The sequence below is a fragment of the Bubalus bubalis genome, chromosome 4 (assembly GCF_019923935.1).
Source record: "Bubalus bubalis isolate 160015118507 breed Murrah chromosome 4, NDDB_SH_1, whole genome shotgun sequence".
Taxonomy (NCBI): Eukaryota; Metazoa; Chordata; class Mammalia; order Artiodactyla; family Bovidae; genus Bubalus; species Bubalus bubalis.
The window spans coordinates 12,621,308-12,634,923 of NC_059160.1; the positions used below are offsets into that span (position 1 = coordinate 12,621,308).

The following is a 13,616-nucleotide window of genomic DNA, read 5'->3' on the forward strand; positions in this document are numbered from 1 at the left end:
TTAAAAAAGAAAAGAAAACAATTTTTCAGGTTCTGGGGGGTTTTAATCTAGAATTCTTTCCAGAATCAAGCACCTGGTTATCATAGCTATTATATTTTATTTTTTCTTTTCAACAATCTATATGTCAAAGCAGTGAGGTTACAGGTGATGGTTAGTTTCTTCTTCATATTTTTATATATCCCATTGATTTACTGATTTCTTTATGCCCTGATTTAGTCTAGAAAAAAACTGAAGTTTTTTGTGGTTTTCAAGTACCACAGAAGATAAGATGACATAAATTAGAGTAGTTGTGGGGAAAAAAATGAAAAGACATAGGCACAAAATTGATGCCAAAATCCAGTTCATAAAATCTTTTACATGTTTTTCCAAATGATCCAAAAGCTGAAGCTTTCTAGTAACCAACACAAAGGGAGAAACCTGAGTAGTAGTACAACTTACATGGCCAATAAAAAGGAAAATGAATGGATTGCTCAAGAGAGCATGGCTATTTCAATGATCAAGACCAGAAGAAAAGATCTCATCACAAGAAAAAAAAATTGTAATTATGTGATGATGGATGTTAACTGAACTTAGTGTAGTACTCATTTTGCAACATATACATATATCAAATCATTATGTTGTGTTGTTGTTGTTTAGCCTCTAAGTCATGTCCCACTCTTCTGCAATCCCATGGACTACAGCCTGCCAGGCTCCTCTGTCCATGGAATTTCCAGGCAAGAATACTGGAGTGGGTTGCCATTTCCTACTCCAAGGGATCTTCCCGACCCAGGTCACCTGCACTGCAGGAGGATTCTTTACTACTGAGCCACCAGGGAAGCCCATTAGATGTACAATTTAACATTTCAATTATATCTCTAAAACGGGAAGAAAAAAATAAAGACCAGAAGAAACATTTCTGGATGGCTCTCAATCCCATCCTTGGAGAATCTCTCAGGGCTATACGCATAGCACTGAGGTTCTGGTCTTCCTTGGTCCCTCCTTAAGTTACTGGATCGGTTGTGTGGAGAGCTCGATGCACAAAAAGATAATTTTATAGGAGTTAATATGGTCCAGCAAAGGTCCGTCTAGTCAAGGCTATGGTTTTTCCAGTAGTCATGTATGGATGTGAGAGTTGGACGGTGAAGAAAGCTGAGCGCTGAAGAATTTATGCTTTTGAACTGTGGTGTTGGTGAAGACTCTTGAGAGTCCCTTGGACTGCAAGAAGATCCAACCAGTCCATCTTAAAGGAGATCAGTCCTGGGTATTAATTGGAAAGACTGATATTGAAGCTGAAACTCCAATACTTTGGCCATCTCATGCGAAGAGTTGACTCATTGGAAAAGACCCTAATGCTGGGAGGGATTAGGGGCAGGAGGAGAAGGGGATGACAGAGGATGAGATGGCTGGATGGCATCACTGACTCGATGGACATGGGTTTGGGTAGACTCTGGGAGTTGGTGATGGACAGGGAGGCCTGGAGTGCTGTGATTCATGGGGTCGCAAAGAGTCGGACACAACTGAGCGACTGAACTGAACTGAACTGAATTGAATATGGTCCAGGCACACAGCCATTATCTGGTATAATGAACATGTATTATTTTTATAATCATAAGGAAATACTATTTAAAAAATAAATCATACACTGTGTGATTCATTTCCATAAAGTATAAAAATTAATCTATGCTTATGGTAGTGACAACAAGCACTGGTCAAGTTGTTTCTTCCTTGGAGTGTTCCTTACACAGGTATGTTCAGTCTGTGGAGATTCATCCTGCTGCTTCCTTACATGTGCATTTTTCTGTACATGAAATATACTTCCATGAAAGGTAAAACAAAACAGGAACCACATGGACAATTCACATGCTTATTTTCTAAAAAAGTTGGTCAATAGTTAAGAAATTTAAAAGTTTAGCATAAAAAATTAATCATATACTAAAATATTACAGAGATTAAAAAAAAATTCATGACTTCCCTGGTGGTCCAGTGGCTAAGACTCCAAGCCAATGCAGAGGACCCAGGTTCAATCCCTGGTCCGGAACTAGATCTGCAAGTCACAACTAAGATCAAATATCCCACATGCCTAACTAAGACCCTGTGCAGCCAAATAAATAAATATATTTTTAAAATATTCATTTCTGCTCATCTCATGGGTACTTCTAACACAATGCAGCACTTGTAGGAACCTAAGAGTCTGTAGAAACGTAAAGATGTATCCATCATGCTTTGCTCAGATGCACTGACAGGTTCGGCCCAACGGCCTTTATATACCCTGTCCAAACTGCTCTTGGCTCTTCCAGTGGTCCTTTTCATATCAGATAATATTTAAACCCATTAACTGTGGGTCACAAGGTCCGAGGAGGGTTGTCTGAAAGCTCAGAACGTGTGCTTGGCCTAGCTGATGCCTCATCATCCTCGGATAGAATGAAATGTGCTCGTGGAAGTTTAAAGGGAAGGCCCTGAGACTGGTGGAACTCAGTGGAGAAGCAGGCGGTGAGAGGCCAAGTCCAAGAGCAGCCTCCAGGCCCCGTTCCAAAGCAAGCCCTGTCCTGGCGGCTGCTCTGCTCCGCTCCATAAAGCCCAGGCTGGAGGGCAAGGCCAGCCTCTGGGGCCTGGAAAACTACTGCAGGCAGCCCAGCCCCTCTGCAAGCCAGCACAGGAGTGGCCACTGCAAAGATCTCATGCTGCTTGGACACATGACTCCCAGGACACAGTCAGCATCCGCAGAACCACCAACCGGGGCCTCAGCCCACCTGAGGGTCTCAGGTTGGCAGGAGGAGAGCAGGGCCTGCCAGGCTGCCAAGACTCTGTGCCCACGTCAAAGAGGACTACAGAACCCAGGGAAAGGAGTGGTCACAGCTGAGTCGTTGTTCTTGCTTCCCCCAGGCCTGCTGCAGACCGTGCTGGTCCAAAGGAAACACACTTCTAATAAAAAAGCACTGAAGGCGTCATTCTTATCCTTTCGTTTGCATTTAAAGGCTATTGTTGTTTGTATGTATTATGGAACGAGGAACAAGAATTCCTAGGTTCTATTCTTGGATCCATCACTGATAAACAAAGTATCTGCCAGTGGAAAATATCGGGTGCTTGGAAATTCAGAGCTTACCATCCATACCCAGGAGGTATCTGAGTGCCCAGTATTTTCCCTGAACTGGATACTGATCTGAAGTTGCACGCGGCAGCTGGATGGCCAGAATGGCAGCATAAAGAGACAGAGGACTTGTGTCCTACAACATAAGGAGGACAGAGGGACAGGAGCCAGAGGCTCCAGGAGCCAGAGGGACAGCCCAGCCTGGGGTGGCGTGGACAGGTTCCAGGGGCCACAAGGAGCCACGGAGCAGCTGGGTTTCCCTCCCCACTTGCCTCTGCTGCTCCGAGTCTCAGCATCCTGGCTCAGCCCACACATCTGTCTCTCCTGCTTCTCCCTCTCTCCCAGTCTGTGTCTCAGATTACTCTTATACCCTGAGTTACCTCCATGACTGGAGGGTTTGCATCCCTTCCAAGTCGGAATGGCTGTGGTGACCCCAGAAGCTGCGGGGCCAGCCTGACCTCTGTGGCTGTAGCTCTTCAGTCTGCTCAGAGTCCATTAGGAGTTGCAAGGCCAGCCAGAGAGAGGTGTTTTAGGTTTCAGGTGGTGGAAGCCAATGAATTCCTGAGCTTGTGGACACTCTGGGTTGTTCGGCAGGTAAACTGGGCCTTTACATGGGGCCATTGCAGACCCAGCCTTGCGAGATCTGGAAAGAGGCTGGTACGCACGACTGCTCGGCCCTGGCTCTGTGCCCAGAGATGACTGCTTGGTTCCAGCATCAAGTTGGTCACAGCAGCAGGTCAGTTACAGATCAGAGAACCTAGAAACCATTCTAGTCCAGACCTCTGCCCTCGGGCAGGACGAAGCTAAACCAATCTGAACAAATGGGTCTGGCTCGTTAAAACCTGCCAGAACGGACTCCTTAACTTCCAGTAATCGTCTGTGCCCAGCGCTGCTTTCAGCCAGTACACACCAGTACAGTTGTGCCAGTTCTCAAAACACTGGAACATTTATGAACATGTTGGTATATAGTGACTGTCCCAAACCCTCTGAATGTCCCACTAGAGCCCTGACCTGTCCCCAGTGGAGCTCCATGACCCAACAGCTAAAGGCCAATGCAGCCACAGCATGGAAACTTCCACCCCAACCCAGCACCACCGTCCATATAAAAGTATAGTCTTGTTAAACAGTTTCACTATCTTTCCTTTCCTCCCATTCAGTTTTAAAACTTTGAACTGTTTTCTCTTATCTACTGAATAAACACCACCCTTTAAGGTTATTAAAAGTCTTCCCTAATCTGGCACCATTCTCCTTCACCAAACCCAGATGCCCAACACTCCCAAACATGAACTTCTTGACTCTTGGTCTGGGCTTCTGCTGACCTCTCTGCCTGGAACATCGTTCTCTTTCTGCATCTGCTAAAGTCTTACCAACTCCTCAAGTTCTCCTGAAATGTCACCACTTCCAAGAATTATTAGTTCAAAGAGCCATGTCTCATTTTCACAAGTGTTACAGCAACGGGCAGGTTCTATCCACGTAAAACACGATGGCTATCTCATACTGTGATTATTTTCACACATGCACCCGAACCGCCCTCCAAGAGGGAAAGCTGCGAGAGACAGAAACCATAACGGAGTCATCACCACATCTAAGTGACTGAGCACGATGCAATGCTCGAGCTATGTGCTGAACAAATGTTTGTTTAAATGAGCAAGTAAACAGCTCTCTGTCTTTTGTTCAAGGGACCCATTTTTCTATCTGTGAACGATTTTGGATACTCCCCATGTGGCTGCATCTTTTTCTAATATGGAGCTCAAACTGCACATCGCCCATGTCAAACTATGGGGTTACTCCGAGAAGCAGCAGGAAGCATGCTCCCTGTCATTACCTTACCACCCTGGAGTCTGTTAACTGCCATCTCTCCCCACACTTCTCCCAGCACCAGATCAGGGCTGCAGCCACACAGGGACAGGCAAATGAAAGGTTCCTGTAATGGAGGCTGGCCTTACAGATGACAGGAAGGCTGGTGGTGGGGTGAGTTGGCAGGACTGCTAGAGGGAGGCAGGGTGGTCAAGATGGGGTTCCGGTTGCTGCTGCGTGCCAGGGTATATGGCGAGGAAGGCCTGCAGCCCTCTTCCCACCCTTCTGCTTCCCAAGTCCTCCTCCTCCCCTACTCTCCCTCCAGAGGAACAGCTGGGAGCAAGACCTAGAAGACAAGAGAAGACTTTAATGCCTGGTGTCTCGGCTTCTTAAAGACAAATGATGGGAGACAGGGAGCCAGAAATCACAGCCACTGTCTAAAAGTCTCATTCCAACAGGAAATCAGAAAAGAGAAGAGGACTTCCCTGGTGGTTTTGTTGATAAGAATCTGCCTGCCAATGCAGGGGACACGGGTTCAATCCCTGGTCTGGGAAGATCCCACATGTCCCGGAGCAACTAAGCCCGGGAGCCACAACTGTTGAGCCTGCGCTTGTGCTCTAGAGCCTGAGAGCCGCAACTACTGAGCCCCCTAGCCCTAGAGCCCATGCTCCGCAGCAAGAGAAGCCGCTGCAAGGAGAAGCCCACGCACCACAACTACAGAGTAGGCCCTGCTCATCACAAACAGAGAAAGTCCTCACGCAGCAATGAAAACACAGCACAGCCAAAAATGAATAAATAACTTTTAAAAGAAGAAGAAAAGAGTAGAATATGATGGCACAGCCCCGCATGAAAAGCCACCCTAACAGCAGGTGGCCTGGAGGAGTTCCAAGAGGCTGAAAAGAGGCTTGATGTTCAGTGGCTAAGTCGTGTCCAACTCTTTGTGATCCTATGGATTGCAGCACGCCAGGCTTCCCTGTCCTTCACCATCTCCCGGAGTTTGCTCAAACTCTTGTCCATTGAGTCGGTGAGGGGAGGCTTGGACCCCCAAGGACCCTTAAAGACAAGGGTTAGAGGAGTGGAAAGCTGACTGTGGAGTAGGAAGCTTGGGGACATTCCTCTGGAGAAGGGTCAGTTTGGAAAAGGAAACAAAGAATAAGGAAACCCAGGTAGAGAGTGATGGTGCATCGAGAAGGGGAAACAAACAGACCCAGGAACTAACGGATGGAGAAGGATGAGGCAGCCAACAGGAGACAGAGGTCGGGAGCAGGTGTGAGAGAGTATGACTGTGGCACCCCAGCTCTCTGAGGAGAAAGCACTCTTGAGGAAAACAGGTGGGGGAGGGGAAAGGGAGGCCCTTCACCTCAGGTCACCAAGCAGCTGCCTTCCCCTCTGTTCTGATCTGTGCAGAGGACCCCACAGGTTCCCACATTTGACAAGATGGTGGCCACACTGAGAAGGGGTGTCCCAAGGAGGAGAGAAGATAGATCTCACCCGGACCTCCCACCCACCCACACTTCACCTGGGCTCACCCACGTGGGTCGCTCTGAGTGGCCATGGGTCTGGGAGTATCCATCCACTCTGTCCTTCAGGGGGAAGAGCTAGGCTTGGGGAGGGAAGACCAGCTGTGGGACGGCAGACTGGTCTTCAGAGGGAAGCACCCTCCTCCTTAGAGCCATGGACCTGACTGGGAAGACCCTTCCTCACACTGTGCGGAGCTCCCAGACCCCAGCAATGCTCAGGCATGGAGATCACCCAGTCTGAGTGCCCAAATGGAAAGGGACCAACTTCCCCCTTTGGCCTGAGCAGCAGCCACCTGCTCCCGGATTCTCCAACTCCGTTAGCAGCAGAATCAGGGATGGAACCCCAGTCTCCTCACCACAGCCAGAAATATTTCCACGGCCACAGAGCCAGAGGTTCTGCCACAAGTATCTATCTCGATCCTGAAGCGGCTCAATTACTGACCCGAGTAATTCCCTGTCTTTCGCCACAAGAGGAGGCAAAGCACCACACCCAACCCGGGGAAGAGCAGCTGACCCAAGAACTCAGAGCATCTTCTCAGCAGAGCTTCACCAGCCGCTCCTCTGGTTTCCTGAATGCAGTGGAGGGGGGAGGGGGGGGATGTTTATCTAGAATTCCAGACAACATTCTGGGATTATAAACCTACACCCTTCAGGCCCGGGAAGGACACCTGGTAGTTCTGGGAGATTCTCTTTATCCCAACTATCACAGTGACCTTTCAGACAGTCTTGACACTTTGAGGATTTTTACTTCACTCCGTCAGTAAACTGAAAATCGCCTCGGCTAGCCATGTCTGTGGAAGCAAAGCTCTCTCTCAAGACAATCCTCTCCCGTTTTCCTAGGAAGAAGCCGAGGCACAGAAAAATTAAGTGGCTCTGGCTCCCTTGGAAGAGTAGGAATCCACCCACCGTCCGGTCCACGGAGCTGCCCACTGCGCCCTGACATGGGTCCGGGGTTCAGCCCATTCTGCAGGGTGGTCTGGGGACTGTCGACAACCCGCTGTGGGGGGACAGTGCGCGGTCGGTCGGGACCCGGAGAGGAAGCCACTCTGGGGAGGTGGGCGACTGGAGGAAGAGGAAGGGGCTGGGAGGGGAGTGGCCTGTGGGAAGGTGGAGGGGGTAGAGGGCGGGTGGCTCTCGGCCCTATAGTTAAAGTAAGGAACTCCCCCCTACCCGCCCCGAAAACGCAGCTAGGGAGCGAACCCAGTGAGCCTAGGAGACACGGCGGGGAGAAAAGTCTGGGCCCCGAAGACAAGAGTCCGCGGCCTGCCGGAGGCGGCCGAGGGACCCAGAGGGACATGGACCCTGCCCGCATGGACGCGTGTCTCTGGCAGCGGGTCTGCGAGCCCAGCGCCGCCGGGGTGGCCCGGGTCCCGCCGGCGCCCGGCACCTGGGGACCCCGCGAGTGGACACCCGGTCCGCGATGGGGGGCACGACCTGCAGGCGGGGACCGCCGGCCCTGTCCCTCCCCACCCTGCGCCCCGGCGCTACTCACTGCGGTTCAGGGGGTTCCCGCCGACCTGGGCCGACGCCGCCAGTTCCAGATAAAGCGTCCAGAGCCCCACGGACACCACGGCAAGCAGCAGCAGCAGCCGGAAGCGCCTCCGCAGCAGCTTGACCGGGCGCAGGAGCAGCCGGAGCCGCGCGGCCCGGGGGCCCCCCATGGCCCCGCGCCCCCGGCCCGCCCGCCCTCCCGCCAGCCCGCTCAGCGCCGCGCCCCGGCCGCCCGCCCCGGCCCCCGGCTCCTGCCCACGCCGGCTGCGGGCTTGCAGCCTCCAGCCCTCGCTCTGCCCATGAGGAGGTTCCCCAGGTGCGCCGCCCCGCCCCGCGCCCCCGCCCGCGGCCCACCTGCCCCGCCCCCGGACCGGCCCCGCCCCCGGGCACAGGTGGGCCCCGCCCCCGAGAAGCGGCGGGAAGGGGACTGCTGCTCCCGCCTTGCTGGTCACTCCCCGGCACCTCCGCAGATGGGGTGCGTGGGGCGTAGAGGGCAGTTGTGATCCAAACTCTGCGCGGGACAGAGACCCAGCAGGTTTGCTCCCAAAGCGCAAGTGGTGTCGAACTGGGCACACGCGGGGCGCAGGGGCGCGCGGGGAGGCTTGTCCGGGGGCGTTTCGTGGCCTGCAGCGACCCTGCTCCTGTCTTAGAGTGGACATCCGAGTCCGGGAGCCAGGGCCCCTTCGTTCAGCCGCAGTCCCCTCTCCCAGCACATCTCCAAGAGGCCCTAGGGGAGTTACACGGCCCCCAGGGTGACCCCAAGCAGTTGTTCTCAGACTAAGATGACAGAGCTTGGTGGGAGAGTGGATGTTGGAGGGTTCTGAGGAAAAAATTACAAGTCAAAAAACAAAAAAGCCTAAAGGAAACTCACTCCTTGAATTAAAAAACTTCATCAAGGTATTCCTCCAGGCAGGTAAGATTTTATCCTCTTAGTTAAATGAGAGTTAGGAGTTCAGAGGGGCAGAGTAGACTACCTAAAGGAACAGTGCAGTTTTCTTTTTCCATTCTTCTCCTGGGGATGACACTCAGGAGACTATAGAGAAAGTGGAGAACCACAAGCATTCCTGGACATTTTAAAGCCAAATGAACTGCATGCAAAATACTGTTCAAAGACAGAAGCTCACATAATTGAGTGCCGATCCCCCTCTCTCAGTTGCTGAGAGTAGCTGGATGTCGCACTGTCCCACAGGCTCCACTGGACTATTGTAACTTTTCTAACTAGCCGCTCAACTCCAGACTCCGCACCTGCAGGCCCCCATCTTCTCCACTACCACCAGATCATCCTTGTAAAATTCCTTTACACCTGCTCAGAAATGTCTACGTGCCAGTGCCTACGGACTAAAGTGCAAACTGTAATTCCGGAATTCAAGGCCTTCCAAAATCTTGTCCAACGTCATAAGACCATATGAAAGCTGCTCCAGCTACAATTAGAGCTTATTCACTGCCTCCGAGACATTTTCCTTTCCAGTTGGTCAGGTCTGACTCCTCCTCCAAGGTCCATTTCAAGTGTAAGAAGCTTCCTTGGACCAGCCCAGTCCTGAGTAACCCCACCCTCCTTGGAGCTTTAACACAACTGCCTGCATGATATGTATCCATCCACTGACAGGTACACACTTATTTTGAGTTTGAGTCTTGTCTTCCAAGATTGAGTCCTTGCATCACCGACTCAATGGACATGAGTTTGAGCAAACTCTGGAAGATAGTGAAGTGCAGGCAAACCTGGCATGTTATAGTCCAAGGGATCACAAAGAGTCGGACATGACTTAATGACTGATCAACAATAATTTGTCTTCCAACTTCGCTGTAAGCCTTCAAAAGTGGGAACTGTGCACGCTTAGGATACAGTATGGCATCCATTTAGCACTCAGTACCATTGGTACCATTTGAGGACCAAGGCAGCACCAGGAGCGAACATCCCCAGAACGCTGTGTAGTTCTTTAGCCAAAGGTGAGTCTAGAGGACAATTCTGTACCAGTAGCCTCAGGGGAATGTCTCTGTGAAGGTCCAGACCACAGATATGGACACTTACCACCCCTTCTTTCTCTCCAGGAGACCAAGACAGGAGCACCCAGAGTGTAGAAGCTTGGCTGAGGCAGAAGGGAGGTGACCAGGGTCCCTGCATGTGAAGTCTCCCTTTCACTGGGGCGATCACCCTTGATATTAGGCTGAATCACTTTCAGGATTTTGTCATGAAAACTGGTGGCAGCCCCATGATTCTCTCCTTAAAGTTTGGCCCTCCAGAGAGATGGATGCAACTGCTTCAATGAACCAGAGCCTTGAAGTGTTTATTATGTGGGAACAAGGTGAGAAATAAAACACGGAGCATACCATTTAGGAGAAAAAAATATTCCACCAAAAAAGAAAGCTAACACTTTAAAGGTCAAGTTTCTAGTCCAAATAGTGAATTCCAGAGAAATTCGGAAAACGAAAAAGAAAAAGGAAAAAGACTGATCTTTTCTGCATCTCTCAATATTGTGCCCTCCTCTTCTCACTCCTCCTCTGTTCTTACACCTTGAATGGTGTCCTTGAAGGGGATGCAGGGGTGGGGAGGGGTGAGGGCCAGGAAAACCCTGGGATTCTGCTTCCCTCTTCAGACTCTGCTTTCATTTTTATTTATTTTTTAGATTTTGACTGCGCTGGGTCTTTGCTGCAGTGCATGGGCTTCTCTAGTTGCTACGCAGTTGCCCTGCAGTTTTGTGGGATGTTAGTTTCCCAACTGGGGGTTGAAACTCTGTCCCCTGCTTTGGAAGGTGGATTCTTAATCACTGGACCCCCAGGGAAGTCCCAGAGCAGTTCTTCTTCTAGACTACAGGGATGTCAGAATATACTAACTCCTGTAACCCCAGGACTTGCCTTCTCAGTTCCTGAAACCTGATGTCTATGTTATAATGCAGCACCTGGGCTGCTTCAGTGTTTAGGACTCTGTGCTCTCACTGCTCAGGGCCTGGGTTTGATCCCTGTTTGGGGAACTGAGATCCCACAGGCTATGTGGCTTGGTCAAAGAAGAAGAAGAAGAATGCAGCATGTTTGAGCTTATAGTATACCTGATTTCATCACTTACTGGTTGAAATACCATACTAGTAAGTGATGAAATCAGGACTAAAGCCAGATCTTGGCCTCTGGCTTCTTTCCATTGCACCCAGATAGTCCTGTCTCAGTCCGACCTTCCATAGTCCTTTACGCCTATACATACCTCCTTCTCCTCCTCACTTTTATTTTAGGAGCTTCCCTGCTATTCACATGTTATTTCTTAGAGATACCTTGGTTGGAAATTCCAACGATAAATCCATGGGGAGCTCTGGGCCATCACTAAGCCAGTGGCTTAGACGGAGACATAGAGGCCTGAGTTCCTTTGAGAGAATTCCCAAGAGAGAGAACTGAACAGTGCGATCCCCAAGGGCCACGATCAACTCACATAAATCATCTGTACCCAAAGCTGTAGGTTTCTCTGATTCCATTTTGCACGTGGGAAATGGGTTCAGAAATGGTAAATAACTTACTCAAGGCAATAAGGTAACTCTGTCTCAGATGGGACTCAAACTCAAACTTGCTAACTTCAGACCCAATGCTTTTTTTTTCCCCTTTGCACATATTGCTACCTTGGAAGTTCCTCTGGAGAAATATATTCACCCTGGAAACTGTGAGCTCATCCTCAGCACATCCGTAACTCACTCAGCCACATGATCCTTCTTCTCATCCTCTCCTCCCCACCCTCATCCATGCCTCCTGGGCCACTCTTTGCTAAAGACATCTTTTTTCTTTCTCTAGCAAAAGAAAAAAGATGTCCCTTCCTTCCAGGAGGGAGTCCATCTTTCACAAATCTCTTTTTTCCTTAAAAAATTTTTTTAAAAATGTGGACCATTTTTTTTTAATTTGTTATAATATTGCTTCTGTTTTTCGCTTTGTTTTTTCGGCCTCAAGGCATGTGGGATCCTAGCTACCTAACCTGCACCCCTTGCATCAGAAGGCAAAGTCTTAACTGCTGGATCACCAGGGAAGTCCCCATCTTTCACACATATTTCTGCAGAGTTTGCTACTGCAGAGGCTACTCCCAGGAGAAGGTGGAGACCCTCACCGAATGCTTCTTCTTGTCCACTTCTGATTTCTAATGCAGTTGAGCCCTTCTGTCTGGCTGGTAGAAAGAATCGTATGAGCCCAGTTCAAGCTCCAAGCCTTAGCTTCACCATCTGTGGTCCTAAATCATTCTGCACACCGAATAGGAAACAGATGAATATTTACCATCCCTGTAGAAGGATGTATGCACGACTGCATCACTGAGTCAGGGGAACCTGAAGAAGATGACACAGACATGGTGGTAAAGGGTCAGAACAGAGCTCATTGGCTGGGAAAGATTCCGGGAAGCTCACACACTGAGCGCTTGTGTCTTCATCTTGAGTCGTGAACGCAGCCCTCAAAAGCAAGGTGTGACCCAGACCAGAGCTACACGCTTTGAGGCTTGTCTGGCATCGATGGCTGGGCCTGGCTCCCCTTTCTGGCGCTGTGATTGCCTCCAAATGATTACAGGCGCTCCTCCAGCAGTCTGCGCTCTGGGGAAGAGGATTCCCCAGCAAGTCTACAGACAATTATCCAAGTTGAAAAACGGACTTTGCCTCATGGGGTTTTCACCTGAGTGATGCCAGTTATTTCCCTCCACTCGGGTCTGCGTGGTTGCTGGGAAACTGAAGAGGAGAGAAAGGGTGAACGGTAGTCTTGGTTGCTGGTCAGCTGGTGCTGAAACAGAAGCTAAATCAGCACTTGCTGAAGCTCCACCCCCTGTCTCTCTGACGCTAAATGCAGTGGAAAGATACTGTTTCACCTTCTATGTGAAGATGGTCTCTCCTGTCTGTGGCCTCCTATTTGTTGACAGACAACAGCCAGGCTTTGCACTGAACATGAGGGTGACAGCCCACAGCTCAGAGTACATGTGTGGTGTCTAGAAGGCACACGGCTAGCCATGGCTCCAGACACACGCAGGCTCACTCAGTCGTGTCCGACTCTTTGCAACCCCATGGACTATAGCCCACCAGGATTCTCTGTCCATGGGATTTTCCAGGCAAGAATACTGGAGTGGGTTGCCGTTTCCTCCTCCAGGGGATCTTTCCCACCCAGAGACTGAACCTGTATCTCCTCCATTGGCAGGCAGATTCTTTACCACTAGGGCCATCTGGGAAGTCCCCACGTGCCTCTGAACAAGCTCGCAGTCCCCCTTTCCTCCCCTCGGGACACATGCCGCAGACTTGGTCCCCATGTGCACAAACACACAGGTGAATGCACAAATCCTTGAGGGGCTACACAAATGTCAGCTTGCTCTCATGCCTGAGCTCTCTGGCACCACCTCCTGCAGCGCTGAGGGTGTTCTCAGCATTTGCTGAATAAGCTGTAGGTCTCCAGGCCTCTGAGCAAAGTTGGATTTCCTGCTCTTATTCTTTCATCCTGGAAAGATAAACTCTTCCATGTGCGTCTCCCACTCCGGACCTCACACTTTTCCCCAACAGGGCTTGTTGGTGACCACGTCTGTCTTACGGTCTGTCATCTGGACTGCTTCTGAGGCATCCTGCCTAGAAGTCATTCAGTAAACACTATAATCACAGAAAATATTCTTGCTTCCTGTTCATGGAGGCTGCTGTTGTTCAGTTGCTAAGTACTCTTCAAACTTTTTGACCCCGTGGACTGCAACACACCAGGCTTCACAGTCCTGTATCTCCCTGAGTTTGCTCAAACTCATGTCCATTGAGTCAATG

The 13,616-nt window shown here is 50.3% G+C and overlaps 1 protein-coding gene across 2 annotated transcripts in view; it reads right to left on the reverse strand.

The window, feature by feature from the left end:
- Positions 1–8,075, reverse strand: part of B4GALNT3 (beta-1,4-N-acetyl-galactosaminyltransferase 3) — a 96,529-nt gene extending 88,454 nt beyond the window's left edge. For both annotated transcript variants that reach the window (XM_025283003.2, XM_025283002.2), the window contains exon 1: positions 7,877–8,075. In XM_025283003.2, coding sequence (XP_025138788.1) covers positions 7,877–8,045 — 169 coding nt within the window. In that variant the 5' untranslated portion in view covers positions 8,046–8,075. The remainder of the gene's footprint in view (positions 1–7,876) is intronic.
- Between the last annotated feature and the right edge of the window lie 5,541 nt (positions 8,076–13,616).